Below are 27342 nucleotides of genomic sequence, written 5' to 3'. Positions count from 1 at the left end.
TTTTGGGTTAGTGTTTCCCAGACTTTACATTACGTGAATGAATAAAGGTCAATGATGAAATGTAAATAGGGATATCTTCTTCTTTGAAGTATTAAATACTAATTTATGAATACATCAAAAATATGTGTGTTGTTCTCTGTAAAAAAAAAAAATTGGCTTAATTTCCATCTACTTTTTTCAAAATGTCCTTGAACTTGGGAGCAGCTGGGTAGCTCAGTAGATTGAAAGCCAGGCCTAGAGATGGGAGGTCCTAGGTTCAAATCTGGCCTCAGACACTTCCCAGCTGTGTAACCCTGGGCAAGTCACTTGACCCCCATTGCCTAGCCCTTACCACTCTTCTGTCTTGGAACCAATACACAGTATTGAGTCCAAGATGGAAGGTAAGAGTTTAAAATTTTTTTTCCTTGAATGTTATCATCTTTATTATTTATCTATTTACTTCCTTTATCTCTAGGAAATTCCAGACTCTTGCACCCCCTGACTAGCATTTATGGAGCTCACCAATATAATTCAAGTCTTGTTTGGAAAGTACAATGCTATGCTATGAACCTTTGTGGGCTCTTTTTGTCTGATCCCCTAATTGTTTAATGATGAAAAAATAAGAACAGAATTCTATTCTCCTCCATAATAGTAGAAGACGAGTTGCTCAGGCAATTAGTATGTATACCCTCCAAACTATCCAGGGTCTAAGTTCTATGAGATTCCCTCTAGATTTCAATATAGTTCATCTTCTCAAACATTCCTTTTCTCTTTTGCTGACTGTTTCCCAGTTCCAGTGCCAACTAACATCACTGGAATAGCTAAGAACAGCCCCATTTCCCTTTAGATTTCAGGCAGAAGTCATTAGGTTATTCCAGAAGACACCCAAGCAATTACTCCCAGTGATGGGTAAGTCATGGTGGTTCTACCTAATGGCCTGGCAGCCCAGAAATTTGTCCTGCCTATTCTGCGGAGAGTTAATCCAGAGGAGACCTCTGCAGCCTGAGTCAAGGTGTCTCCCGAGAGCTGGATCTTAACTCCACTGGCCAACCCACCATTTTCTTTTGTGTCTTCCCCTCCTTTATGTCAAAGTCTGGATTCATCTTGGAAAATGACTTTCTCCTTCTTCTGAGCCCCTGCTCAGAGATAAAAAATATCCTTCTCACCACTTACTTACCCTCCCTTCCCTTCACCCAAGGCCAAGGTCCTGGGAACAAATTCTCCACCCCCTTTCTCCCTTGTCTTTTAGATCACCCATTTATTCCATCCCTCATTCAACTCCAGCTTCAAATTACCCAATCTATCCTCTGTGAGGGTGTGGCTCCCCCTCCCTCCTTGAGGACCTGCTTGATATGTTGAGTCATCAGCTCCATCTCCTTCCCATACCCTCCCAGATCTCCAGGGCTTGGCCAGGTTTAACAGGAAAAGAGGACTTCCCTCACTTCATTTTTGGATAATGGAAGGGGGAATGTGGGTTCACTCTGCCCCATGGCCCTCATCAGTATCAGAATTTTCCTGGCTTCAGCCCAATTTTTTTTTCTCACTTAAATTGTCTGTTCTCCCCAACCCTACTACAGACTCCCAGATTCCTTATTTTTATTTTCCCTTGGGGAGAACTACAGTAAGAAACAAAAATCTGCATTCTAGGACACCCCACAGCCACCACCATCATCACTTAGTAGCTGTGTGACCCTGAGCAAGTCACACAGCTAGTAACGGGGGTGGTTTGTGTGGAAAAAAAAAAACTTGAAGGTTTTAGTGGACTGAAATCTCAAGATGAGTCAGAAGTGTGATGTGCAGCCAAAAAAAGTTTATGTGATCTTGGGTTGCATTAATAAAAGCAATAGTGTCCAGAGGAAAGGAGGCGATAGTCTATCTGTGCTGGGTAGCCCATTTCTAGAGTATTGAGTCCATTTCTGGGTAAAATATGTTAGAAAAGGCCTTGATGAACTGTGCCCAAGAAGGGGATGAAGATGGAGAGAAGAGTGGAAACGAAGAAATGCTCCTTTGAAATAATTGTGGATACTTAGCTAGGTAAGTTGGTATTGGCCTAGATAAGAAAACTTGGGAGGTTATGATAGGCATCTTGAAATATTTAAAGTGTTACCATGGGGAAGAGGAATTTGATTTGTTCTTTTTGGTCCCAAAATGCGGGACTAAGAACAATGGGTGGAGGTTACAGGGATGAAAATTTCAGCTCAATAAAAAAATTAGAACTGTGCAAAGAGGAAACGAGTCCTGTAGAGGTTGAGTGGAGGCAGTTAATTCCTGTCACTGGAAGCCTTTAACTGAAAGGTTAAGGTAGCAGAACAAGGCATCTTTTGAAAGAAGCTATAGAAGCGATTCTTGCTTTGGAAGAATTTGGAATGGATGACTCCAATTTGGATATTCTGATTCTCTAGGATTCATTCGTTCTGCCCTTAAAATGGATGTGATATTGGAGACTAAATACAGTGACCTTTTGAGGATCCTCCAACTACCAGAACTATGATTCTATCAGCTGTGACATAAAGGAGGTTCCCAAAAGAGAATGAGCTTTCACAGACTTGGGTTAATTCTGAGGGCCCCGGCCCCAGGGGAACATCTGATTCTCTCTGGAACTCTGCCCTCCACCTGAACTAAAACTCTAGATAAATCTCCAAAATGCAGTTTAGGTCTGAGTTGTGTCCGCCTCTTCCCAAAAGTAAGCAACAGGGTTCCCTCCTACAAAAGTGCTCAGGTATGGAAGGACATTTTTATTTCTTCCACCACAAAATGTATATAAAATACAAAGAACTCAAAGGTTCACATGAAGAAATAAAATTTTGTTCTCATAAAATACTCAACTGGTCCATTATGTCCTACCCCCCACCCCCTGGAAAGGTAGAGATAATTTTGTGGGACCAATGAATAGATATTTTGCATTCACCCTGGGCCTGCACTGCCTGAGCAACCCAAGGTTGAACTCTCCTGGATGGCATGGCTTTCCTTGGTCTTTCAGATGCAGAATGATCCTGGCAGTGATCCTGGCACTTCTAGATGCACGTTCTTATAGAAATCTCATCTGGTTGGCCTGAATCCACAACTCGGGAACTCTTGACTCGTGAGATAGTTGCCAAGGTTAAAAAAAATCCATTTCTTTCAGGAGTTCCAGCCAATACCATGTGTTTCTGCTGAAATCCACCATTGCAGTTAGAGGAGAAAAGAGAAGTCCTCGCTCATCCCATTAGAACTACAAGGCTAGAAAGTAGCAGAAAAGAGTCCCAAGGGCAAAGCCAGTCTTTTATAATCCAGTCCATCTTCCTGCGCCTTAGTTATCAATTCTCTCTGACACAGCTCCAGTCTCTGGGAACCAACAGGAGTTCAGTGTGTCCTTCCAGCAAGGGACCCACATGCCCGCCTCCATGGGAGATTCCTCTTTCTGGCAAAGGTCTGTGCTCTGAAATCTCATCAGATGAATTGGAGGGATTCATCAAATCGAGGTCCTCCTTGTCGCCCTGGTCACAATTCTCATTCCCTTCTCTTTCTTTCTTCTTCATCTTTCTTTTACTTGAAACCACTTACTACCCAACTGTTCTAAAAGTGACAAGTAAGACAAGGAAAGTGACCCAGATCTTTTCCAGCTCTCGTCCTTCTCTCTTGAGTCCTGCCCACCACAGCTTCTTTCTCCTTTCCTCATCCCGGCTCTCCTCCCTTCCTCCCTCCGCATCCCACCCCCACCCCGATTCCTCTTCATACCTTCTCAGTTAGGAAGATCTAAGCAAATCCTGCGGATCTCAGCAGCCTATTCCATCATATCCCCAAGCAGGGCTAAAGGTCATTGCCACTGTCTTCTTCCATGGAAATACAAAATATTCTAGGAGTCCCAGAAGTTACCTAACCAATGCCGTCCTAGGAAGGGGAGCCTGGATCTGTGTAGTAGGGAAGGGAGCTGGATTTTTGGTAGAGGACTTTGGGTCCATCCTGCCTCTGCTGGTTGCTCTTGGGCCCGTGGTTTCCTGTCTCTGGGCCTCAGACTCCTCATCCAGAAAATGAGAGGGTGCAGAGTCTCAGGGATGGTCATTAAGGTCCCTTTCAGCTGTAAATCAATGAGCCTGTAGTCTGATTTCCTAGAATTGCAGAGAGAATCCACTTTAGCTATCTCTTCAAAACATAGCCCTGGTTACTCATATACTCATCTTTCCACACAATCATATTTAGCAACCCTACACATTTCTCCTACAAGCAGGCGCACACACACGAACATTCTCTCTCCTTCTCTCCTTCCCTCCCCCTCTCCTCTCTAGCTGTGTTCCTCTCCTTGCACACACCCTCCCATCCTGCCAATCCTACACAGGCTATGCATGAAAGCAACAACTCAAGAATTCCATGGTTTTCCCACTCAATTCCTCTGCCCCATCTCCTCTGACCCCTCCACACCGCCAAAGGGAGGAACCAGCAAGCAAAGACATCACAGATTTTCCAGACCTGGGTGCAGCTGCCTTTTGTGGGAAGGGTCCTGGAAGGTTTTCCAGCTTTCTTTCTAACCCCCTCCTGCCACTGAGGAGCAAAGAAACCACCGCCTCCACTAGGGGGGTCAGTCCCTTAGTGGTGTCTGATAAGGAGGGGAGGAAAGGGAAAGATTTCAGGTGCTTTTCCTCAAACTTCCCAGATTTTGTACCAAAACACAGGACAGTCACCCTTTAAAAAAATTTTCTGTTTCCTTTCTGAAAATAACTCTGAAACTATCATTTCCTCCCACTGCCTTTTCTCTATAAGCAAACTTACTGGGTAGGGTGGCAGGGAGCCACCGTACCACTGACTGGAGGAGTCATTCTCTGTCCCTGTACTGGCTGACTAATAGGGGGCCTGGAACCATCTGTTGCCAGCTTGGAAGGGGGGAGAAGGGGGAGGGAGAGAAGGGGGGGAAGAAGGAGTAGAGAAGGAGAAGAGAGAGTGAGAAAGAGAAAGTGAGAGAGAAAGAGAAAGAGAAAAAGAGAAAGTGAGAGAAAGAGAAAGAGAGAAAAAGAGAAAGTGAGAGAGAGAAAGAGAAAGAGAGAAAAAGAGAAAGTGAGAGAGAGAAAGAGAAAAAGAGAAAGTGAGAAAGAGAGAGAGAAAGAGAGAGAGAGAGAGAGAGAGAGAGAGAGAGAGAGAGAGAGATAAAATAGAGAAGGAGAGAGAAGAGGGGAGAGACAGAGAGAGAGAGAGGGAGAGCTCAACACTCCTTTGTCCAGCTTCTTGCTCATCAATGACTTCTCATTTCAGGGAGAAGGCCAATGGCACTCCTTCCCTTAGCGCTTATTCAGAAATATTCCCCTGCTTTCTGACATATAGGGGAAATTACAGTAACAAACTAGAAGGGGAGAAATATAGACGCATTTTTGCTTGTAGAAATGGGTTAAGGGAGAAATGTTTCCCCCTGGTTTTAAAACCCAATGACGCCTTCTGTTCCATATAATTTCTCAGATATTCCTCCAAAGAGCAAGTTTCTAAGGGAATCTAATGGCGATCAAGAAGCAGAAGAATTGGAAAATTACCAGGAAAGGAAGAAACCCTTCCTTCTGCTACCCTAACTGGGACCTTATGCCAACCTCAGATGTGACTCCTCAATCCCACCCTGATCTCACCTTGCAGAGTCTGAAATGCTGAGCTGGAAGGACCTAAAAGATCATCTAGTCCATGGACCTTCTTGTGGGTGGGTATCTGATAAATTTCAGGAAAGTTCATGAATTTGGACTTTTTTGGGGTAAAAAATGTAGTCTATAACTATAAGTTTCCTTGTAGTCTCATGTATTTTGTACATTTAAAAACATAAATGAAACCATGGGCTTCACCAAGACTGTCAAAGGAATCTACACCACCAAAAAAGTTAAGGACCCCTGTTCTATTCTAAGCCCCTTCTTTTATAAATGGAGAAACCAAGGCTGGGTGTGATCATACAGCAGGTTAGGTGAAGGGCTGGGATTCTAAATTAGGGGTTTCTCCTTATAACCCAGGACAATTCCTACTACATCATATTTAGATAATTACTCTTACTCTTCCATTTTCCCACTTCGGTTTTTTTCTACCTGCACCTCTCCCTCCCTCCCTTTCTCCATCTTTCTCTTTCTATTTCTGTATCTACATCCCTCCTCTACGGTAACATACAAAGGGCTGCCCTGCCTAATCTGGGGTCCCCAGAAAGTATGATGAATAGAGTAAAAAGTAACTAAAGAATAGCTCCATTTTAAAAAATTCTCCTGCCCTTGCTTTATCCGATCCTTGGATCATACACTTAGAGTTACATGGGACCTCACAAGGGCCATGGAGGCCATCCCCTCATTTTTCAGATGAAGAAACTGAGGCCCATGGAGGCTGAGACTTGCCCAGATTCACACAAATAGTAAACATTCAGGGATGAGATCTGAACACAGAACTTCAGACTCTAGTACTCTTTTCATCTAGTTACTTGGCCTCCTCCCAGAGTCCCACCCAGTAATCCTTGGGCAGGGCAAACCAGCCTGGGGTGGAGGAGAGGGGCAGCTTCTTTGAGTGCAGGAAATGTATCATTTTAAAATCTTTGTTTACACAGTGCATTTTACTTTATAAATAGATACTTAATAATTTTTTTGTTTAATTGATCCCTATATTTATTGATTCCGGTCCAGGCAGCCTCCAGTTTCCAATGCCACCTGGAAAAATGAGTTTGAGTTTCATCATCCAGTCACCAGAGGAATTGGGGTGTCGTTTGGAATCTCCAGCAGAGAACCAACCTCCTCCTTTTTCCACTTCCTATCTCCTTTCTCACTGATCCTCTAGAGCTGGACTATTTGAGGCCACCCTGCTCAACCCTATGGTATAATCAGAGCTCAGAGATAATTACCTGATCCAGTAGGGTACCACAGCCTAGTGTCTGGGGCTGTCTCCTCTATAGCAGGGTAGGGACGGACTGTCACCCTAGGAAAGCCAGTCTCCAAGCTCATCCCTCCACACGCATACACATAAGCCAAGGAAGGGAGGTTGTAAGTTGGAAATTATAAGACTTTTCCTGACGGAAACTATTCCCTTCAAGTCAAAAAAGGTTTGCCTGCTGTGTGTAGAGAACTGTGTTAACCACTTGGGAAAACTCTTAAGCTATGTCCTCTGGCCTCATGGAGCTAACAGAGTGATAAGATACATACCCAAACAGTTACATGGCATCATAATGTTCAAACTTTTGTTGTTTTTTTTTTTTGTGGAGGACCAATGACATCATGAGGATGATGTCTTGATTTGTGAGTGAAATGGATTTAAGTAAGGTAGAATTCACACGCTCTCTTCCAGAATCATCAAAGTCCAGTAGCAAAACAAAAGTCAGGATAACCATCGATGGATGCTCCAGGATGCAGGGGACGACATTGGCATCTTTGACGTCTGAGCTCCATAGTGCCCCCTTCAGCCACTTTCATGGCCGCTAGGATGAATATTCTCTGCCCATTCTGCAAGGGGAAGTCTTCACAGGCGTAGGGCAGGCATCCCCCAATTCACTAAGGGGTTTGAGGCCTCTCAGTTACCCTCAACCTGGTTTATCTCATCTGCTGAGAAGTTTATCATGGCTTGGCCACTGTACACGCTACGGCTTCTTGGAGCCATAGATAAGAGCTAGGTGCCAAGGGGATACCAACGGCAAATGAGCAGCCCTGAAATGGGTTCAGCAAGCCCTCACCAGAGGTGCTAGTCATCCCTGAACACTCTGCATCAGAGAGGTACAAAATTGGTGCTATATGAGGTCATGGGATAAGGATTGGGGGTAAGGAAGGACTTAGAACTAGAACAGACCTCCTTGAAGAAGATGGCACTTGAATTGGGCTTTAAATGATGGGTAGGAATTTAACTGGTAAAAAAAGAGGGAGGGCATTCCATGCAGGGACTAAACTCTTTCATCTTTGTAAGTTCTATTGAAGGCATGAAGCCTACTATGGATTTAATTACAGCAAAAGTGAAGACGTAGAGGTAGAAATTCCAAATCCTGATTCAGACAAAGCATTACCCATTTTGATTGGCTAAAGTATACAATACCTTGAAAAAGTAGGTATGGTAGCACCAGATTGTAGTAGTCTTTGAATGTCTGGCAAGGGGAGCTTGAGGTAATACAAACACACTGAAGACTTTTTGAGAAGAAAGACCTAAAACAACCCTTTGAGGGTGGGACATTTAAAGGTGGAGGAGACAAAAGGAAAACAGGGCTGAGAGATGCAGAGATCCGGACTGAAAGTTTTTCATACTCTCCTGGACTGATTCATTGGCTTCAGTCTATTTCTTAAAAGAGCCTATATCCTTCTACCTCCAGAAATACAGACCAGGGTTCCAGATTAGATATAGCCATTTAAATCCCTCCCCTCTACTGATTGGCAAAGCAACTCAAATCACTAGACAGCAGGTCAATATCAGCAGCATCTTTGAATATGGACCCATCATTGGGTTCTTCAAGGATGGGATAACTGGGACATTATAAAAGCAACATGGTCTGGATAAAAATTGGGAATCAGGGATCAGAGTAGAGCTCAGAACCTTCCCCTAAGCCTCAGGCTATGGGCACCAGATCAAAACAACAGATCCCCACTTTGGGGACCCAGCCACCAAGACCATAGTCATCTGGCCACTTCACATTCGTTAGCTTATCAACACCCCCTTCTCCAATGGATAATGGAGATGTAGCATCCTTTAAGGGTCATTCTCATTTCTCTTCTACCTCATGCAGTCTAGCAGTGACCAAATACTTTTCCCGAGGTTTACTCAATGACTGAATGATGTAAAGAACTTTGGAGAAGGGAGCATCACCCTTTATAAACTGTTCATGGTCTAGAATCCAAAAAAAAAAAAAAGGACTCCAAAAGGGCTCCATCAACTTTCCTAGGATCCCTCCCCCAAGAATCCCTAAGCAACAGGAAAATTCTGCAATGACCCTCTCAGGGCAACTTTAAAAATGCCAATTCATGGGAACCTCCCCCCAACTCCAACCTGGGCCCTCTTTCTCTTTCCTTTCTCTCCCCCTCTCTTTTGCTGCCTTCTCCCTGGGAGCTGCAAGCAAGTCAGGGAGGAGGAGGGGGATTGCTGCAAGCTCTACCCGTTATCTGCAGCAATCCACAGTGACTAATGCTCCCAGTTGGTAAAAAGGCAGTGTAATCAAAACACTTTTTTTTTAGTCCTTAAAGTTAGTCATTCTCCAGAGGAAAAAAACACACACACAGAGCAAGCAGTATGAGATGGAAGCTAGGAGTCCTGCATGAAGCAGCCAAAGCTCAGGCTGCATCAGGAGTCTCCAGGACGCAGCAGCAGAGAGCATCGTGGTCAGTCTGTTCCTCCAACCCTCTCTACCACCTGTGACTTTTAAACCTCCTCTCTACTCCATTCTGAAAACCAAGACAGGGGCTCTCCCTGAAAGTTGTCTGTGGGGATCTAGTCCTTCTTCCTGACCTATCCTTCCCCCTCTCCAATTCCTTGACCTGTGTCCAACATCGTATCCTAAGAGAGCCATGCTTAGAATTTGGATCCCATCCTAACAGAAAAAAAGAAGCCAGGATAAAACTGTCCAGGCTGAGGCAGAGTTCAGCTCTTGTGGGCTGGTAGTCTGCAATAGTAACTTTATTTGCTGAAGCTTTGGGCCTCTTGCCTCTTGTGACTCTTTCTAGGTGTAGAGCCAGAAAGATTCTCAGAGGTCACTGCTCTCATTGAACAGATGAAGAATGGGAGTCCCAGAAAGGTTAAATGACCTAGCCAAAGTCACACACATATTACATATCAGAAGTAGGATTCGAACTCGGCCCGTTAAGTCAACAAGCATCTCTTAAAGCCTCATTAGGTGCAAGGCACTAGGGAGACAGAAAAAGATCAAAACAATCCCTGCCCTCAAGGAGCTCACATTCTACCATTAAATAACTAGGTAATGGGGGGCAGCTGGGTAGCTCAGTGGATGGAGAGTCAGGCCTAGAGATGGGAGGTCCTGGGTTCAAATCCGGCCTCAGCCACTTCCTAGCTGTGTGACCCTGGGCAAGTCACTTGACCCCCATTGCCTAGCCCTTACCACTCTTCTGCCTTGGAGCCAATACACAGTATTGACTCCAAGACAGAAGGTAAGGGTTTTAAATTTAAAAAAATAATGATAACTAGGTTATGCAAGCTATACAAAATAGAAGGGAAGTGATCCCATAAACAGCTGGGGGCACCCAGAAAGGCCTCCTGCAGATGGTAGGACTTTATCTCAGTCTAGAAACCAGGGAAGCTGCCAAGTTGGTACCAAGAGTCAGGATTCACATCCTGTGACCTCCCACCTCCCCACAACCATACTGCATCCTTCGGTTCTCTTCAGGCAGCAGTTTCCAACGCCAGTTGCCCTTGGCCTTTGACCCAGCATGGTAGTGGATATGCCCTGTGCAGGCCGGCAAGCCTGGCATACTCTTGGTTTTTTTATCTTTCTGCCTTACCTACCTTCCTCAGCTATTCCCAGCCATTCATAGTCTGATGCCCCTTAATGCCAAGGCACAAAGCGGGGGTGAGAAGGAGGGAGTAAAACCCAACTGAAATCGTTCCCCTCTTCCAAGCATCAAAGACAGTCATTGTGGAGAATCCTCTCTGAGCCATTCCTTTTGCCTCAGGATGGATGTTCCTCCGCTTCCAGCTTCTATTTAGGGATTCCATTTGTCCTTACAGCTTCTTTAGTATCCAGTATCTAACATTAACGGGCTGACATCCTGGCTCAAAAGGAGTTGGGAGAGGGAATATTTTAGAGAACCTACTAGGTGCCAGGCACTGTGCGTGCTCAGTGCTTTACAAACATGCTCTCCTGGGATCCTGGCATTCTTGCTATTGATACTATCAAGAGAGCCTTCTCACGAGTCAGGAAGAACTCCCCTGATGCAGCCCCTCTCTTTCTGGCCCAATTCTTCTTGCAGCCAGTGTAGGAGAGTCAAATGGGCTCCAAAAAGCAGTTGCTCTACTTGGAACAGGGTGGAAAACAGTGGAATCCATGGAGGTAATCATGGCGGGTAACAACTCACAGGTTGGTGAAGGAATGCAGACCACAGTCGATCCTTTGCAACCCTAAGGAATGTGGATTTAAATTTGATTCCTAAGGCGTAGCTTCTCTGTTTTTTCATTCCCAAAGTACCCATATCTTGGGGTGCATCCCCTCTTTCCCACGGTGGTTATCAGGGTTCCTCCACTTCTGACCTACTGGGGTTCTATGCCACCCACTAGACATATAGGGAAGAGCTATTAGAAAATATTGGCAAGGACACAAGGGGTTAGTGATCTTATGACAGACACAAAGCCATCCTCACACAGTCCTTCACTGTCCTTTGTGCCCAGGCAATAGATATTAAACACTTACCATACACCAGGCACCTACTAACGTCGGGACCCTCAATGAATAGCCCAGCACAGAAAACACAACTCTGGGGAATGTGGAGACACAAAAGGAAAGGCAGGAAGGAACCCCTGAGCCCTGGCATTGCTGGGCTTCAAAGACCTAGGTTTCACCTGGCTGGCTGGTTGGTTGATGCTGGATTTCCATCTCTTTCTTCCCCTGAGGATAATAGTTATACAACCACATTATGGTACTAACCTACATGCTCCAAGGTTCTGGGTAGCCTTATTTTCTTATCTATTACTGGTTGTCAGTTTCAAAGTGATTGATGGAGAGATTGGTATCTTTATTAGGTCTATTGATCACAGATGTGCCCCCCAGTTCAGTACCCTAACACCCTGATTGTAATGGCACTGGCCCCTTCCCCTAACTTTTCAGAGATACCTTGGAGGCAGCAGCCTGCTTCTGCTGTACTTACCCTACGACTCCAAGGTTCTAAAGGATATGCTTCTTGAGGCAGTCCTAGGAGAATAACCACCATATGATAAGGGTTTTCTGTGGCAAGCTCTACTTTAAAAAGTGATGCTTGAGGCAGTTGGGTGGCTCAGTGGATTGAGAGCTCCTAGATTCAAATCTGGCCTCAGATACTTCCTAGTTGCAGGACCCTGGGCAAGTCACTTAACCCCCATTGCCTAGCCCTTACCACTCTTCTGCCTTAGAACCACTACATAATATTGATTCTAAGATGGAAGGCAAGGGTTTTTTTAAAAAAATAATAATAAATAAAAAGAGATTTTGCTTTGAATGAGGCTTGGGTTGTGAAACACTGTTGTATAGTGGGAAAACTACTAGATCTATAATCAGAGAACCATGGGATATTGGGCAAATCTTTGTGCCTCAATTTCCTCATCCATAAAAAGGAGGGGGGGCAGAGTCAAGATGGCAGCTTAGCAAGCTTCAAAAGTTCAGACCTCATGGAAGACCCTTCCTTAACCGATACAGACTGAATGCTCCTAGGGCACCGAAATTCAATCTGAACAACAGGACAGAAGCGGGGAACCCTCCTTCTGGACTCAAATCAAAAGGTATGCCCCCCAAAAGCCGGAATCCGAGAATACTCAGGGCTAAGGGGAAGGCAGATGGTAGGTCCCAGGATCCCTCCCCCACAACCCAGAGGTCTGAGCCCGCGGCAGCAGCGGGAACCTCTGAGTGGGCAAAGGTGCTGGTTTGCAGGGTCTACCTTGTGAGCAGCAGGGTGCCGGGCTCGGAGCATCCAGCTTGGACAGTGGGGAGGAAGCCAGGGAGAAATGGGCTGTGGCTGGGTCCCTCCATCAGGCTCTAGTCTCACCATTGCCTCGGGGCACATCCAGACCAATCCAGTTAAATCTAATCCCATCAGAACTCCTCAGAGTTTAGGGAGGCGGGCAAAGGCACTTGCAGACAATGGAGAAGCAGCTGGAGAGAACTGGAGAGAGCCTGGGCTGCCCAGCCTTCCAGGAGTCTTCAGAGCCTCAGAGCTTCATACCACATACAGCCCAGCCCAGTTGAACTCAATCCAATCAAAAGCCTCCAGAGGACAGGGAAGCTAACATTCCTCCCTTAGAGACTGTACCAAGAGATCTGACAAAGCTCCAAGAGGGGAGACTGACAGCCCCAAAACTAAAACAAAATGAGAGGAGCAAGAGCACAGCCAAATACGGGAAGCAAAGAAGGGGTAAACTCGAGCAAACAACAGAAAAAGAAGAAAGAAATTACAATAGACAGCTTCTGCCCAGGTAATGAGCAAAGAGCGAATGAAACAGAGGGGGAGGACCCAGCAAAGGAAAAATCAGAAATCCCAGCGAATTGGATACAGGCTTTGGAAGAACTCAAAATGCAATTCAAAACACAATTAAGAGAGGCTGAAGACAATTGGGAAAAGAACGTAAAAACTAAGATAAGTCATCTGTAAACAGAAAATAGTGTCTTGAAAGCCAAAATCAACCAGCTGGAAAATGAGGCAAAGGAGATGAAAGATAAGGCAAAGCAGATGAAAGATGAGGTGAAGAAGATGAAAGATGACCTCCAAAGAAAATCCAACCAAAAGGAAAAGGACGACCAAAAAACTAAGGATGAAATCCAGTCTTTCAGAACCAGAATACAACAATTAGAATCGAGCGACCTCACAAGGCAGCAGGACACTATAAAACAAAACCAAAAGAATGAAAAAATTGAGGAAAATATAAAGTATCTCATTCACAAAACAGAGGATTTAGAAAATCGTTCAAGGAGAGACAATTTAAGAATTATTGGCCTACCAGAAGACCATGACAAAAGAAAAAGCCTGGACATTATATTACAGGAAATTATTAAAGAAAACTGCCCCGAAATCCTTGAACAAGAGGGAAAAGTGGAGATTGATAGAATCCACAGTTCACCTCCTGTACTTAATCCCCAACTGACAACACCCAGGAATGTTATAGCCAAATTCAAGAACTATCAGACCAAAGAAAAGATATTACAAGCTGCCAAGAAGAAGTCATTCAGATACCAAGGAACCACAGTGAGGATAACTCAGGATCTGTCTGCATCCACACTGAAAAAAAGAAAGGAATGGAATACGATATTCCGGAAAGCAAGGAAACTAGGTCTACAACCAAGAATCAACTACCCAGCAAAACTGACTATATTCTTACAGGGGAAAGTATGGTCATTTAACAAAATAGAAGAATTTCAAGAATTCGTAAAGTCCAGACCTGAACAGAAAATTTGATGTCCAAGCACAGAACTCAAGAGAATCATCAAAAGGTAATTAAAAAAGAGGGGAAAAAAGAAAAACAAAAACATAAAAAGGAGGGAATTGGATTAAATGATCTCCAAGGTCCTTTCCAGTCTTAACCTGTGATGACATGACATTATGATTAGTTAATTTTTAGAGTCTCTTGCAGTGATGGATCTTTTAGATCATGTGTATAGATTTTAGGTGAAGGAAATAAAGATTATCGCAGGTATGATAAAATGGCAGAAATTGCTCCAGCATGCTATGGATGCCAAGTAGTTGGGCAATGACTGGAATTGTAGACAGTAGTGGCTCGGATGGTTTTCAAAAAGCCCTGAGTAGCATATACATGAACAATATTTTTTTCTAACATTTTTTTCTTCCTTCACTGAGGCATAGCCAGAGGATCTATCTATGTGACACAACACTGAGGTTGCTTCCAGACTACTGTGGCTTTTTGTGATGACCCTTCCCTTTTTTTTCTTTTGCAGATGCTGGGATTTTACTTGAATGAATTCATGGAAGAGATATATACACAAGGGCATGATTGACTGGTAACGATTCATCTAAAGAGGGTCCTGTCAAACACAGCTCCCGTGGGACTGATGCCCAGGAATGGAACAAGACAGATACTTCCCAGACTATTCTGAACAGAGTCCCTCTCCCTACCTTGTCCAAGCCCTGAGGAAGCTTTTACCATATACCCAATACATCTTTTACTTATTCCCTAGAGCACCTATTGCTCTGAGGATTCATGAATGGAGGGAGCAGGGAATAAAAGATGATACAGCCCAGGGAAACTGAGGGTAAAGTTCAGACTCTTTATTTCCCCTGTGACTGAGCATGGTGCTTTATACATAATCAAGGGGCTTCTAGCCTCACACCTAACACAAATTCATTGTATGACCTCTCAGAAAGGGACCCATTTTCTTCATCTTTAAAATGGAGATTTTACTTGTACTACCTACTTTACTGGATTATTGTAAGGATAAATGTTATATAAAGGAGTTGAATTAGATGACCACTTGGAACTCTGCCAGTTATGAATACCATGAAGATATCAAATGAGAATAAATGTATAGAAAATTTTCATGACTCTGAAGTATCCTGTAAATGTCACCTATTATGATAATGGCAGGTACAGGTTTATATAAATATAATCAACAAATAAATTCAACCCTTTCAGCCCTCACTAAGGCACAACCAGTGGAGCTGACACTCCCAACAAACACAGAATACTGCGGGGTCATAATAACCACTATTTACTGTTGGAGCCATAGTGATCAGTTGTCTGTAATACAATAAGACTATCTGCCCATGTTAGAGCAAAAGTCATGCTGAATCCATCATGAAATCCACAGTTATCCAAAAGAGTAACAATCCATGCAGGAAAAACTAGGTGGATGGAAAAAAAAAGCCTACTGAATAGATTATGACAAAAGATGGGAAGTCCAGTCAGTTTATCAGCACTTACATCTGGGTCAGGTGGTAAAAATGGGCAACCTGTTGGGCCCCCAGTTGAATAGGAGGAAGAGAACAGGCTGGATTGCACTTGAGAAACAGGGCAAAGCCTTCAATGATCTCAAGCAAATTCCCTGTACATCCTGTTAACATAAATGTTTTCCCGACATTTTTAGCTGTGAATCTTGGAAGACTACAATCTACATAGAATCAAAGTTGCAGGTATGCATGGAGGTTATAAGCAGCCTCCAAAGTATTTCTAAGGATAGGCTATAGAAAAGAAATAGTAACATATATGCATATGTGTGCATATATGTACATAGTACACACAGACATGTATATATATAATGTGTTCAAAAAGAGGAAAGTATGCCAATTATGTGATAAGATAGAAATATTAATCAAGCATTGAGTTAGCTCTCACTATGTACTTAGCCCTTTGCCAGGCTAGGGATACAAGTACATAGAAAAGAACAATCTCTACTATCAAGGGACTGACATTCTAAGGGGAGAAACAAGTATTTTTAACAATACATATTATTTATATAAAAATATATGTTTAACAATATATTATGTTTATATAATAATAAATATCTAACAATATATTTATATATATTAAAATATATAATATATAAGGAGCAGCTAGGTGGTTCAGTGGATTGAGAACCAGGCCTACAGATAGGAGATCCTAGGTTCAAATCTGACCTCAAATACTTCTAAATTGTGACCTAGGCAAGTCACTTAACCTCCATTGCCTAGTCCTTACTGTTCTTTTGCCTTGGAACCAAAACATAGTATTGATTTTAAGATGGAAGGTAAGGGCTTTAAAAAATTATATATATATGTATATATATATATATATACATATATATATAAAACATATATATTATATATTAAAATATCTAAAAATATAAAGTTAAAGATACAAATACTAATATAATTATATTATTATATGTAATATAAATTATTATTACAAATATAAAAATACAGAAATTTTTTAATAGAAGCATTAAAATACAAGGTTTTTGGAAAACACTAGCACTTGGAGGATCAGGAAAGGTTTCGTTAAGAGAAGGGTGTCTAAGCTTCATCTTGGAGAGAGGATCTGTGATGCTGAGGCTATATATTCCAGGTCTGAGGTTAGGGAGTTAGAAAGGTAGCATGATATGAGAGAAGCAGAGGAAAGGCCTGTTTGACTGGACTGAAGAGGGAAAGGGGGAAAGAGATGTCCGGTGAAGCTGGGGTCAGGTTGTGCAGGGCTTTCCAAGCTGAACAGAGCAGTTTCTATGTCCTCCTCAAGGCAGTAGGAAGCCGCTGGAGTAGACTGAGTAGGAGAGTCACATGGTCCCATCTGCGCTTAAGGAGAATTACTTCAGCAGCTGTGTGTAGGAAGGCCTGAAGTGGTGAGTCTTAAGGCAAGGAGACCGACTAGGAGGCTGTTGTTGCCATAATGCAGGCGAGATGTAATGAGGGGCTCCACTAAAGTGGGAGCTGCATGAGTGAAGAGAAAGGGTTAGATGCAAGAGGAACCTTGGAAGCAGACACAAAAAGATTTGGCAAATAATCAGTTATGTGGGGTGAGGAAGAGTGAGGCGCTCTCATGAAGCTGTCCTATGGGGCTTCCTCTTCCCCTCTGCCTCTGAAAAGCTATAATGTGTGCTTCAAGGCTCAGCTCTTTCCCTCCCAAACATCCAGCCTTTCCTTATCTACTGGTTCCTTCCCATCTACTTACAAACATCTTTGCAACCTATATCCAAACCTCCTTAAATACTTAAAAACCCTCAGGAGGCCCTACCATTGGTTTAAATATTGTTCTCTCCTCCCTTTGAGGAACTATCTCCTAGGAAAAGCTATCTACATTCATTGCACCCTCTTCCCCTCAGCCCCTTACATCTGGCTTCAATGTTCACTCTTCAATGGAAACTGTACTCTTTAATGTTACCAAGGATCCTTTAATTGCCAAATACAATTGTCCTTTCTCAATTTCCCATCAGCATTTGACATTGGGCTACCCTTTCCTCCTGGATACTCTCTCCTCTCTGGGTTTTTGTGATACCATTTTCTCTTGATTCTCCTTCTACCTGCCTTGTTACTCCTTACCAGTCTCCTTTGCTGAGTCCGCCTCTATATCATACCCCTTAACTGTGGGTATGGTCCTGTCCTTTCTCTTTTTTTTCCTGTACATTTTTTTTCTCTTGGTGACTTCATTCATTCCCATTGGTTCAAGGATCAATCATCTCTCTGCAGATGTTTCTCACAGCTAGACATCTAGCTCTGGTCCTTCTTTTGAGCTCCAGTTCTGAATCTCCATCTTATAAGAAATGTCTAATTAGATGTCTCATGAGTATCTCAAACTCAGTATGTCCAAAACAGAACTACCTTTTCACCAAGACCCATCCTTTTCCAAAACTTCCCTATTTCTATAAAGGGGTATTACCATCTTTCCAGGCACCCAGGTTCCTAAGACGAGTCATTCTTGATTCCTTACATTCATTAACCTCCAGAACTGTTAAATCTTGTTACCTCTATAATTTCTCTAAAATTTGACCTCTTTTCAGCTAAATAGCACAGTCAATAGAGTGCTAAGTCTTGAGTCAGGAGGACCTGGGTTGAAATCTTGCCTCAGATGCTTTATAAGCTTTGTAACTCTAGGTAAGTCACAGCTTCCAATTGCCTAGTCCTTGCCATTTTCCTGCCTTAGAACTGATACTAAGGCAGAAAGTAAGGATTAAAAAAAAATTGGCCCTTCTCTATCCCAATTATCTATATATGTCTGTGTATCTACCTGGTATACTATGTGCCAGGATATATATATGTTCACACATGACATTGCATCCCATCTCATGATCAGGCTCTTCTGCACACACCTGGACCGTTCTTCTTCCTCATCCCCACATCTTAAAATCCTTAGTTTATTTATGTACAGATCAAATGCTACCTCCTGCAGGTGCCCTTTCCTATTCCTCCCAGCTGTTATTTCATATAAAGTTTCTATTGACATATATATCCTGATAGAATAGAAACTCCTGTAGGGCAGGGACCGTATCAGGTTTGTCTTTGTCTCCCCTATAGTACACTGCTTGGCACATAGTAGGCCCTTAATAACTCCTTATTAAGACTGAAATACCACTTCCTACAGGAAGCCTCATTATTCATCTGAAACTGCTCTCTTCATTTTTTTTTCACTTTAAACATTATTTTATTTGGTCATTTCCAAACATTATTCATTGGAAACAAAGATCATTTTCTTCCCCCCCCCCCCACCTTCCCACCACCTCTCCCATAGCCGACGCACGATTCCACTTGGTATCACATGTGTTCTTGGTTCGAACCCATTTCCATGTTGTTGGTATTTGCATTAGAGTGTTCATTTAGAGTCTCTCCTCAGTCGTATCCCCTTCCCCCCTTTAGTAAAGCAGTTGCTTTTCATCGGTGTTTTTACTCCCATAGTTTATCCTCTGCTTGTGGATAGTGAAACTGCTCTCTTCAAAGATCTCTTCACTTCCAGAAATGATAGCCTTTTCTCAATCCTCAGCCTTTCCTACCAGCCTTCCTCATCTCCACTGATCAGCATTCCTCCTCTACCAAATTAATCTTTACTTTTACTTATGTTTCCATGTTGCCTTTTCCCTCACACTCAAAAGAACAGAAGCCCCTTTCAGGCAGCTGTCTAGTTCCTTTATGGTTGTTTCCTTTATGTCTCCCTGTTTTAAGAGCACCTTGGCACTTAATAAATGTTTGAAGAATGGATGAATAGAATAAAGTGGCAAAGGATAATTATGTGCAATCCAATGCTTCCAGGCTCCAACTTCTATAATTCCTTCTTCCTCCTCTCACCCTCTAAACCCCTGCTTTCCAATGCACCCCTTTCAACTTCATCAATGAACAATTTGGAAAATGACCCTGAATCCCAGTATGAAGAATAACAGTGATAACGACTAGCTTTTGGCTCAATGGCAGGAAAAAGCATTTTACACGTTATTTCCTTTAATCCTCACAATAATCTTGTGGAGGATGGGCTATTATTATCCTCATTTGACAGATGATAAGTCTAGAAACTTGCTTAGGATCACACGGCTGGCCAGAATTTGAACTCAGGGTTTTCTTTGACACTAAGACCAGCCTTCACCATCCTTGCTGTCCTCCTCATTATTCTCTGCTCTCCTCCAATTCAGGCTCAGCTTCAGCCTCCGAGGCTCTACAAAGGCCGAAGCTGTCTTCCTCTTCCTCCTCCTCCCTTTTTTGCACCGCACACAGTAGGCGTTTAACATGATCGATGTGCTTTTAATGAATTGTTGCATTCATTTCAACAGCTGGAAAAATTGAGGGAAGGAAGAGGGAAGCCCGCGGGCCGAGGTTGGGAAAAGCTTAAGGCAGCCAGCTAGCGCCCGCGCGAGGACTGAGAAGGCTCAAGCACAGCCAGTGCAGGCTCCGAGTAGTTCTGATATTCGCCGTAGCGAAAGGGTTACTAGGTAACTGCGCTAGGCTTCGCCCCTTACGTGCTCCGGGTACTGGTCCCACCCCGCGCCACGGGGCACCGCCTCTCTTCCGGGAGGGTCTCTTCGTCACTTCCTGGAGACGGCCCGAATCCGGAAGTGGCCGAAGCAAAGTGGGCTGAGGCCTGAGCCGGGACTACTACGCGCGGCTCAGATACCGGGGCCGCCGCCATGAGCTGGTGAGTGAGACCCAGCGGATCCCGCCTCAGGCTTCCTTAGGTTCCCCCTCGTCCCTCACGCCGGACTCCGTTTCCGAGTCCCTGAGCCCCCCTCCTCCTTTCTCCTGACTGGGATGCCCCGCCCCCCTCTTGGGGTCAGCGAATTGAGCCTCTCGCCCCGCTGGTCCTGGCCAGGACAGACCTCTGGCCCTTCTGCGAAGTTTTCCAAGAAATGCAGGGAAAGGATGTGATTAGAAGAGCTGCCCCATCCCCGGAGGCTGAATGGCCACGAGTCAGCGACCTTTTTGTAAAGGGAGTTTCTCCGGGATCGTTTAACTGACCTCAGAGGTCCCTTCCATTTCTGTGGTCTTGTGATCTATGAGTCGTTCGGCCTGAGGATCCAGGGGGAAGGATAGGGCTGAGGTGGACTTTGTCTCTTGGGTCTCAAACCGTACTTTGCCCAGCCCTCAAAAATAATTTCAATAACCTTTTCCGAAGTCCATCATGAGATCATGGAGCTAGAGCCAACAGGGACCTCAGAAGCCATCTAATCCAACCCTGTCGTTTTAGAGGAGGAACCTGAGGCCAAGGATGATTAAGTGACTTGCCCCCAGGCCACACAAGTATTTATTAATTAATCAAACTGTCATCCTAGTCCGAAGTCAGTGCTATCTCCATTATACTTTGCTGGCTTTTGTGTGGAGACAGACCTGTGAAATACATGGGATCAGTGTTGATATCCCCATTTTCCAAATGAGGAAACTGAGGCCTCAGGGAAGTAACTTGTCCAAAGACATGCTATTGGTAAGTGCCATAGCCAGGACTGAGGCTATCATTTCTTGACTCCAGGTCCTAGACCCTTTTTCATTTAGATATGCCTCCAAAATTTACCTTTACTCAGCAAACTAATCATTTAGGAAAGGAGTTTAAAGAGAACCTGACTACCCTAGAGCTTTACAGCAGTGGTCTCAAGTTTATAGCACTCATATCCTGGTACTCTACTATCTAAATATTTGTTTTTCCTCTCAAAGTCATATTAATCCATATAAACATATATATATATATATATATGTATATATATATATATACATATGAACAAAATGTTTCAAGTCTGAATAATTACTATCAACATCTCTGTAATGCAATAAATACTTCAAGCCCTTATTTGCTACTTAAACTTGAAAATATTTTACCCATAGTAATAATTTCATGAATGTTTGGTGATTGATTGAAACTCCATTTGACTGAAAATAGGTTGTTCTTTATATACTGAATTCTTGTTCTTAAAAGAGAGATCCTTTTCCTTACTTATCCTCCTCTATTTTGTTGAGCTTTTCAGGAACCTACCTTCCCAGTTGTCAGCCTTGCTGACCAGCACCTTTGGCTAAGACAGTCATGTCTAGAGTATAAGACTAGGACAATTGTTCATAAAGCCGATAGGTCCATTGACCACAGAGAGGTTTGAATGTACTTTCTTTTAAGAACTATTTGTAAATTATTTTTCTGCTGAGGCATTTGAGACTGAATTCTGTCTAGAAACAGCTGATATGCCAATAAACATCAGGAACAGATTTGTAGTATGGAATCCATACCACTTCTGATTCTCTTTTTCTTCACTGTGGTAGGATTCATGTGCAAATATTGAACTGACAGGCCCAGCAGATTAGGTAGAGCCCCAAGCAATGACCTAATAAGCCCCTCCAGTACTTGCTCCTTTTTTTTAATGTCCTTCCTGCTAGAGGCCAATTGTAGGCCTTTACCTGGAAAAGTTAATGTTCCATCCTGTTAGAACCAAATCACAGTCTCTTCTGCCTGCCATTCAGAGGCATAGTGATAACACAGGGATATTCTTCCTCAGAGGAATTAGTTTCTTAGAGTATATCCTGGAACTCTTCCTGCTATGGCTAAATTCATCCCTACCTAGCACATCATGAATTTCCAGAATTTTCAAGGTTAGAACCAGAAAGTACAGTTGCCTTGTAGTGCTCAGAATATGTTACAAATCAAACAGAACTCATTGTTATTTCTTAAACTGGGAAAAGATTACTGAGTGAGAGTTTCTCTGGGGAAATTCTTGAAGTTATTTTTATCTTTCTCACTGAGAATATTATGGAAAAGTGAGACTGTAGCCCCAGGTTTCTAAGGTCTTTAAGAAAGAGAGGATAGACCATAAGAAAGTACTGCTTAGACTGAAGAGAATGCACTACCAATAATGCACATTTTCAAGTCATTTCTTGTACTCTCAAGATAAGACAGAATGCCACTGCTAAAGAGCACAGCTTTGTCTCTCAAAGCTGAGATTTGTCCCTCCTCCCTTTCAACATCCCACGTCATGTTTTGCGTGGACCTTGACCCTCTACCCCTGAAAGGGGAACAGCCCTGGTGACCAGGCACACAATCACATTCAGTTCCTGGCTCAATGGCTGGCACAGGCAACCAGGGTTTGGTCTATCTGATTCATGTATGAGGCTGTTTTCCTGCTTCTGAAATCAATCTCTTCATTCACCAAAGCCTGGAATTCCAGGGGTGGGAAAAATGGCCAGAGTGACGTACAGCCACCATGGGAGGCATTAGCCCAAGGTCAAGTTCACCAAGCTCAGGGGGTGTGCCAGCCATTGGTGAATGAGACACAGGGCATTCTGAGCATGGCTCCCTGAGGGAAGCCATTGTTCTGCGCCAGGCTGTGCTTTCAAAATGTCATGGTGAAAAATGTCCAACATTAGTGCCCTTTGCACACTGGGTTTTGCATAAAGATGGAGTGGCTTTTGTTTTCAACTTCCTCTGTGAAGGCGGCCTGTCCACCTCCCTGTTTGTTTAGTTGGTGTGTGCCTTCTTTGGAGGACCATACATTTCTAATCAAGATGCCCCAGGAATCTGAGCAACCATCTAAGAGGGAAATATTGGGGACTCAGATCTCCACTTCCTTCCTCACCATGTGGCCCCAAAACAGATTCTCCATCTCACCATTTTCTTGTCTCTAGTATAGAGTAAGTCTCTTTTGCCCTAAGGAGGGGGTTAAAATGGATTAGAATTAAATTTTGTTACTGAGTTTACCCATCTCTGAAACCTTAAAGATAGATCATAGATAAGATCCAGAGAAAGAAACCTTGAAGGAGTGACTATCAGATTTGTCCTATACAGAGGGTTTATGTATGCCCTGGCAGGTTAACTCAGAAGAAAGTATTAGTGTAATGTGAGTACAGTACTACCCTGGGAATTGGGGTGCATGGGTTCAAGCCCTGTTTTAGTTGCTAATTATGTAATCAACCTGACTCTAGACTGAGCTCTTAAAAGCAGGGACTGTGTTTTGCTTTTCTGCCAGCACTTGCCACATAGTAAACACTTAATAAATGTTTATTGATTGACTCTGCCACAGGTGCAGTTTATGAGACTCAACAAGATCAAAACTACTTATAGTTCCTTAGAGAAATATCACAATTAAACTAATCCTAATCTTAATAACCATTAATGGCTTTTTTCAAATCTGCCTCTTTAAAATGACCCATTAATTTTTAAAAGGGGCAGGTTAGGAACCTGAATACTAAACATTCATGTTTAAGGGCTAAGGCCCTGTCACAATGGGCAGCTAGGTGGCACAATTGATATAGGGTGCTGGACTTGGAGTTATGAAGACCTGAATTCAAATTCTGGTTCAGACATTTATCTGTGTTGACCTTGATCGAGGCACTTAACCTCTGTTTTCTCATCTGTAAAATAGAAATAATAGCACTAAACCTCACGGGACCATCGTGAAGACCAAATGAAATAATATATGTGGATCGATTAGCAAACTTTAAAATCCTGTATAATTGCTAACTATTATTGATATTCTTTCACCGTTGCTCTCCCTTAGGTCTGGAGAAAGTTATGAGTTTAGAAGGCAAGAGGCTGCTAGGTTTCCCAGTGGTTAGAGAGAGCCAGTCCTAGAGTTGGGAGGTCCCAGATTCAAATCTGGCCTCAGATACTTCCTAGCTATGTGACCCCGGGCAAATTCACTTACTCCCAATTGCCTAGCCCATATCATTCTTATGTCTGATACTTAGAATTGATTCTAAGATAGAAGGTAAGGGTTTAAAAAAAAAAGTAAAGGAGCCACCCTTGCTCCCTAGCTTGGGTTGAAAAGGAAGAGGCTATATAGATGCTTTGGGTTTACCAAGTGGAACTGCTTGTTACCTCATCCTATGATAAAGATTCAAATGGTAACTGCATCGTGAAGCTTTTCCCTTTTTCTCCCCTCCTCTCATTCAATGTGATCTCTCCCTCCTCTGAACTCCTTTGGCAATTATTCCATTTCTTATGGCATTTATCACATTCTGCTTTTTACTATAGTGATCTGAATCAGACCAACTTTATTTCTTTCTTGACAGGACTGCTAGACAGATAGATGAATGGAATGCTGTAAACATAAATATACTTGGATTTCAGCAAGGCATTTGGCAAGTTTCCCTTGATATCCTTGTAGACCATGTGGAAAACTGGTCTGAGTGATAATATAGTTAGGTGGATGCAAACTTAAGTGAACTACTTGACCCAAAGAATAATAATTAATGGTTTAGTGTCAGCCTGGAGGGAGAGTTCTAGAAGAGTAACTTGAGAGTTCTCTTCTTGGCCTTTGTTATGTTCAGTGTTTTTGTCAATGGCTAGAATGAAGACAGAGATGGCATACTTAGCAAATTTTAAGGTGACACAAAAGTGAAAGGGATGATTAATGTTAGATGACAGAAGCAGGATCCAGAAAGATTACAACAAGGTAGACAAATGAATTAATGCAATTTAGTAGGAATAAATATGAAGTGCCATGCTTGGGTAAAACTCGAATGAACAAGTTCAAGGTGGAAGGGATGGAAGGGATGACTAGCCAAGTTTGTATAAAAAAGATCCGTAGTTTTTTGTTGTCTTGCATGTTCAGTGTGATGTGCCTGCCAGCAAAGCTAATGTGATCTTAGGCCAAGTTAACTGAAGCATGGGATCCAGGACAAGAAAAGTTATCCTACTGTTTTCTTGATTCTCAGAACACATCTAAATTATCATATTGGGTTCTGAGTACTGCATTTTAGAAAGGGCATTGATGATCTAGAGAGCTTCCAGAAAAGAGTGACTAGAACATTGAAGACTCAGGACTGTACCATATAAATTAGATAAATTGGAGATAGTTAACCTGGAGAAGCTATAGAGGGAATGTGATAGTGGTCTTTATGTGTTGGAAGTCTGTCTTGTGGAGAATGTTAGACTTGTTTTATTTGGCACCAGAGAATAGAAGTAGAATCAGTGGATTGGAGTTGGAGAGATGAATTTCACCTCAATGTGGATTCTCTCAGAAAGCAGTGATTTTTCTAAGCGGAGGTTGGATAGCCTACTGGGAATGTTATAGAGTTTTGTTTTTGTTTTTCACTTTATTTATTTTTTATTATTTTTCTATGTTTCCATGATTCATTTTCTTTCCCTCCCCCTCCCAGAGCCAACAAGCAATCCCAATGGGTTGTATAAATGTTGTCACTTGATACTTATTTCTATATTATTCATTTTTGCTATAGAGAGATTTTTTTAAGGCCTAAACCCCAAATCACATACCCATATATACATGTGATAAGTGATGTCATATGTTTTGCTTTTGCATTTCTACCCCTATAGTTATAGAGACAGCTCTTGTTCAGGTATGGATTGGATTAAGTGAATTCTGAGCTCCCTCCCAACTTTTATATTCTTTGGTTCCATGCATTGATTCTACAGTGATTTATGAGAGATAAAATGGGCTAGATAATCTGAAGTCCTTTCATAAGACTACTCTGAATCTACCTTCTGCAGTGGCATGGACCCAGCTGCTACACAATAAATGTTAATAAATTATGAATAGTGTTGCCTATTTGGGAAGTTTAAGTAGGGAAGCTTTGTCCTGCACATCTCCAGAAACTTTGTAACAATTTCTCTGGCTTTTGGGGCCTCCCCACCTATGGATCCCAACATAATATGGTCTTTTCTGCCTCATTAATTTATAATCAGAAGTGAAAGGACATTTCTTAGGTTATGTTCCTGGGGTAAAGAGGGGAAAGGAAGTATTTTAATTCTACTGTTAATCAATAGTCAATCAATAAATGTTTTATTTAAATACCTACTGTGTGCCAAACGTGCTATGCATTTTACAAATATTATCTCATTTGATCCTCACAACAACCATGCAAGGCCAGTACAGTTGTTATCCTCATTTTACAATTGAGGAAATCAAGGCAAACAGCAGTCAAGTGACTTGCCCTGTGTCACAAACTAGTGTCTGAGGCTAAATTCAAATTCAAGTCTTCCTGATTGTTTGACCTCCTTGGTGGAAGGAGCTAGCTATTGCTTTCTTTGTAACGCCACCTACTTAGCATGGTACTTGGCATATTTGTAAGCCCTTAATGTTTATTAATTGATTCCAGACTGAGCACTCCCTCCCCTATAACACTTAGCTCCCTTCTCTGGGCTTCCATTCTTCATCTGTAAATGGGAAGTTCAGACTAGTTGGTTTCTGGTAACCCTTCCAGATCTAAATGTATTATCCTATAAATAGAAGATACCCCCTGCATCCAAACCTAGTACTTCCCATTGTACCATGACACTTCTCCAGCCAGTTTCTCTAATCAGTCAACTTCAAACAATCAAACAACACCTAAGCATGTTATATTTTTGTTGAACAGATGAGCTTTGAGCACCTACTCCCCTATGGGCAAGGTAGTGTTTGTGCTACAAAAAGGGATAAGACAATCATAGGCCTCAGGGAACTTCCCTTAGGAAGCCAAGGGATATACATATTAAAAAATCATTGACCACACTAGGAAGTGTTGCCAAATACCAATTTTAATAGTGATTGGAGGTGTATTGGTTTGAAATGACAGGTAGTATTTATGTAAGCAGAGAGGTGAGGGAAGGACTTTCTGGGAGAGCAGATCAAGAATATGAAAAGAATATCAAGGAAGAATGAGGAATTAAATGTAGAATTGTACAGGATTTGAGATTGTTTGTTCCTATCGCTTCACTTTATTGATAAGAAATGTTGGTAAAGAACTTTTCACACCTTAAAGCATTATATTATTTATATATATATATATATTATATATATATTATATATACATACATGTAATTATATAACTTAATTCCCCTGATTTCAAATCCAGTAGCATTTCTATTCTACCACAGAGCCTTTCCAGTCCACCTTGAGCATAGAACAATTTGGAG

At 42.6% G+C, this 27342-nt stretch overlaps 1 protein-coding gene and 1 long non-coding RNA gene across 6 annotated transcripts in view; both read left to right on the top strand.

The window, feature by feature from the left end:
* The first annotated feature begins 2996 nt into the window (after window positions 1-2996).
* On the top strand, window positions 2997-15107 carry LOC103098381 (uncharacterized). Its single transcript, XR_458999.3, has 3 exons — window positions 2997-3388; window positions 5404-5632; window positions 14510-15107. It is a non-coding gene; the product is annotated as an uncharacterized LOC103098381 (long non-coding RNA).
* A 4892-nt stretch (window positions 15108-19999) lies between these two features.
* BIN3 (bridging integrator 3) overlaps window positions 20000-27342 on the top strand; it is a 45773-nt gene continuing 38430 nt past the window's right edge. The window contains exon 1 of one of the 5 annotated variants that reach the window (XM_007476485.3): window positions 20000-20154. In XM_007476485.3, the coding sequence (XP_007476547.1) occupies window positions 20147-20154 (8 nt within the window). In that variant the 5' untranslated portion in view covers window positions 20000-20146. Of the gene's footprint in view, window positions 20155-20211; window positions 20938-27342 lie in introns of those variants that run through there. The other 4 variants (XM_007476484.3, XM_056813700.1, XM_056813701.1 and 1 more) reach the window with 4 other exon arrangements.

This window comes from Monodelphis domestica, chromosome 1, assembly GCF_027887165.1.
Source record: "Monodelphis domestica isolate mMonDom1 chromosome 1, mMonDom1.pri, whole genome shotgun sequence".
NCBI lineage: Eukaryota > Metazoa > Chordata > Mammalia > Didelphimorphia > Didelphidae > Monodelphis > Monodelphis domestica.
The sequence above is the reverse complement of the archived record's forward strand: the minus strand, read 5'-3'. Positions and strand labels throughout refer to the sequence as shown.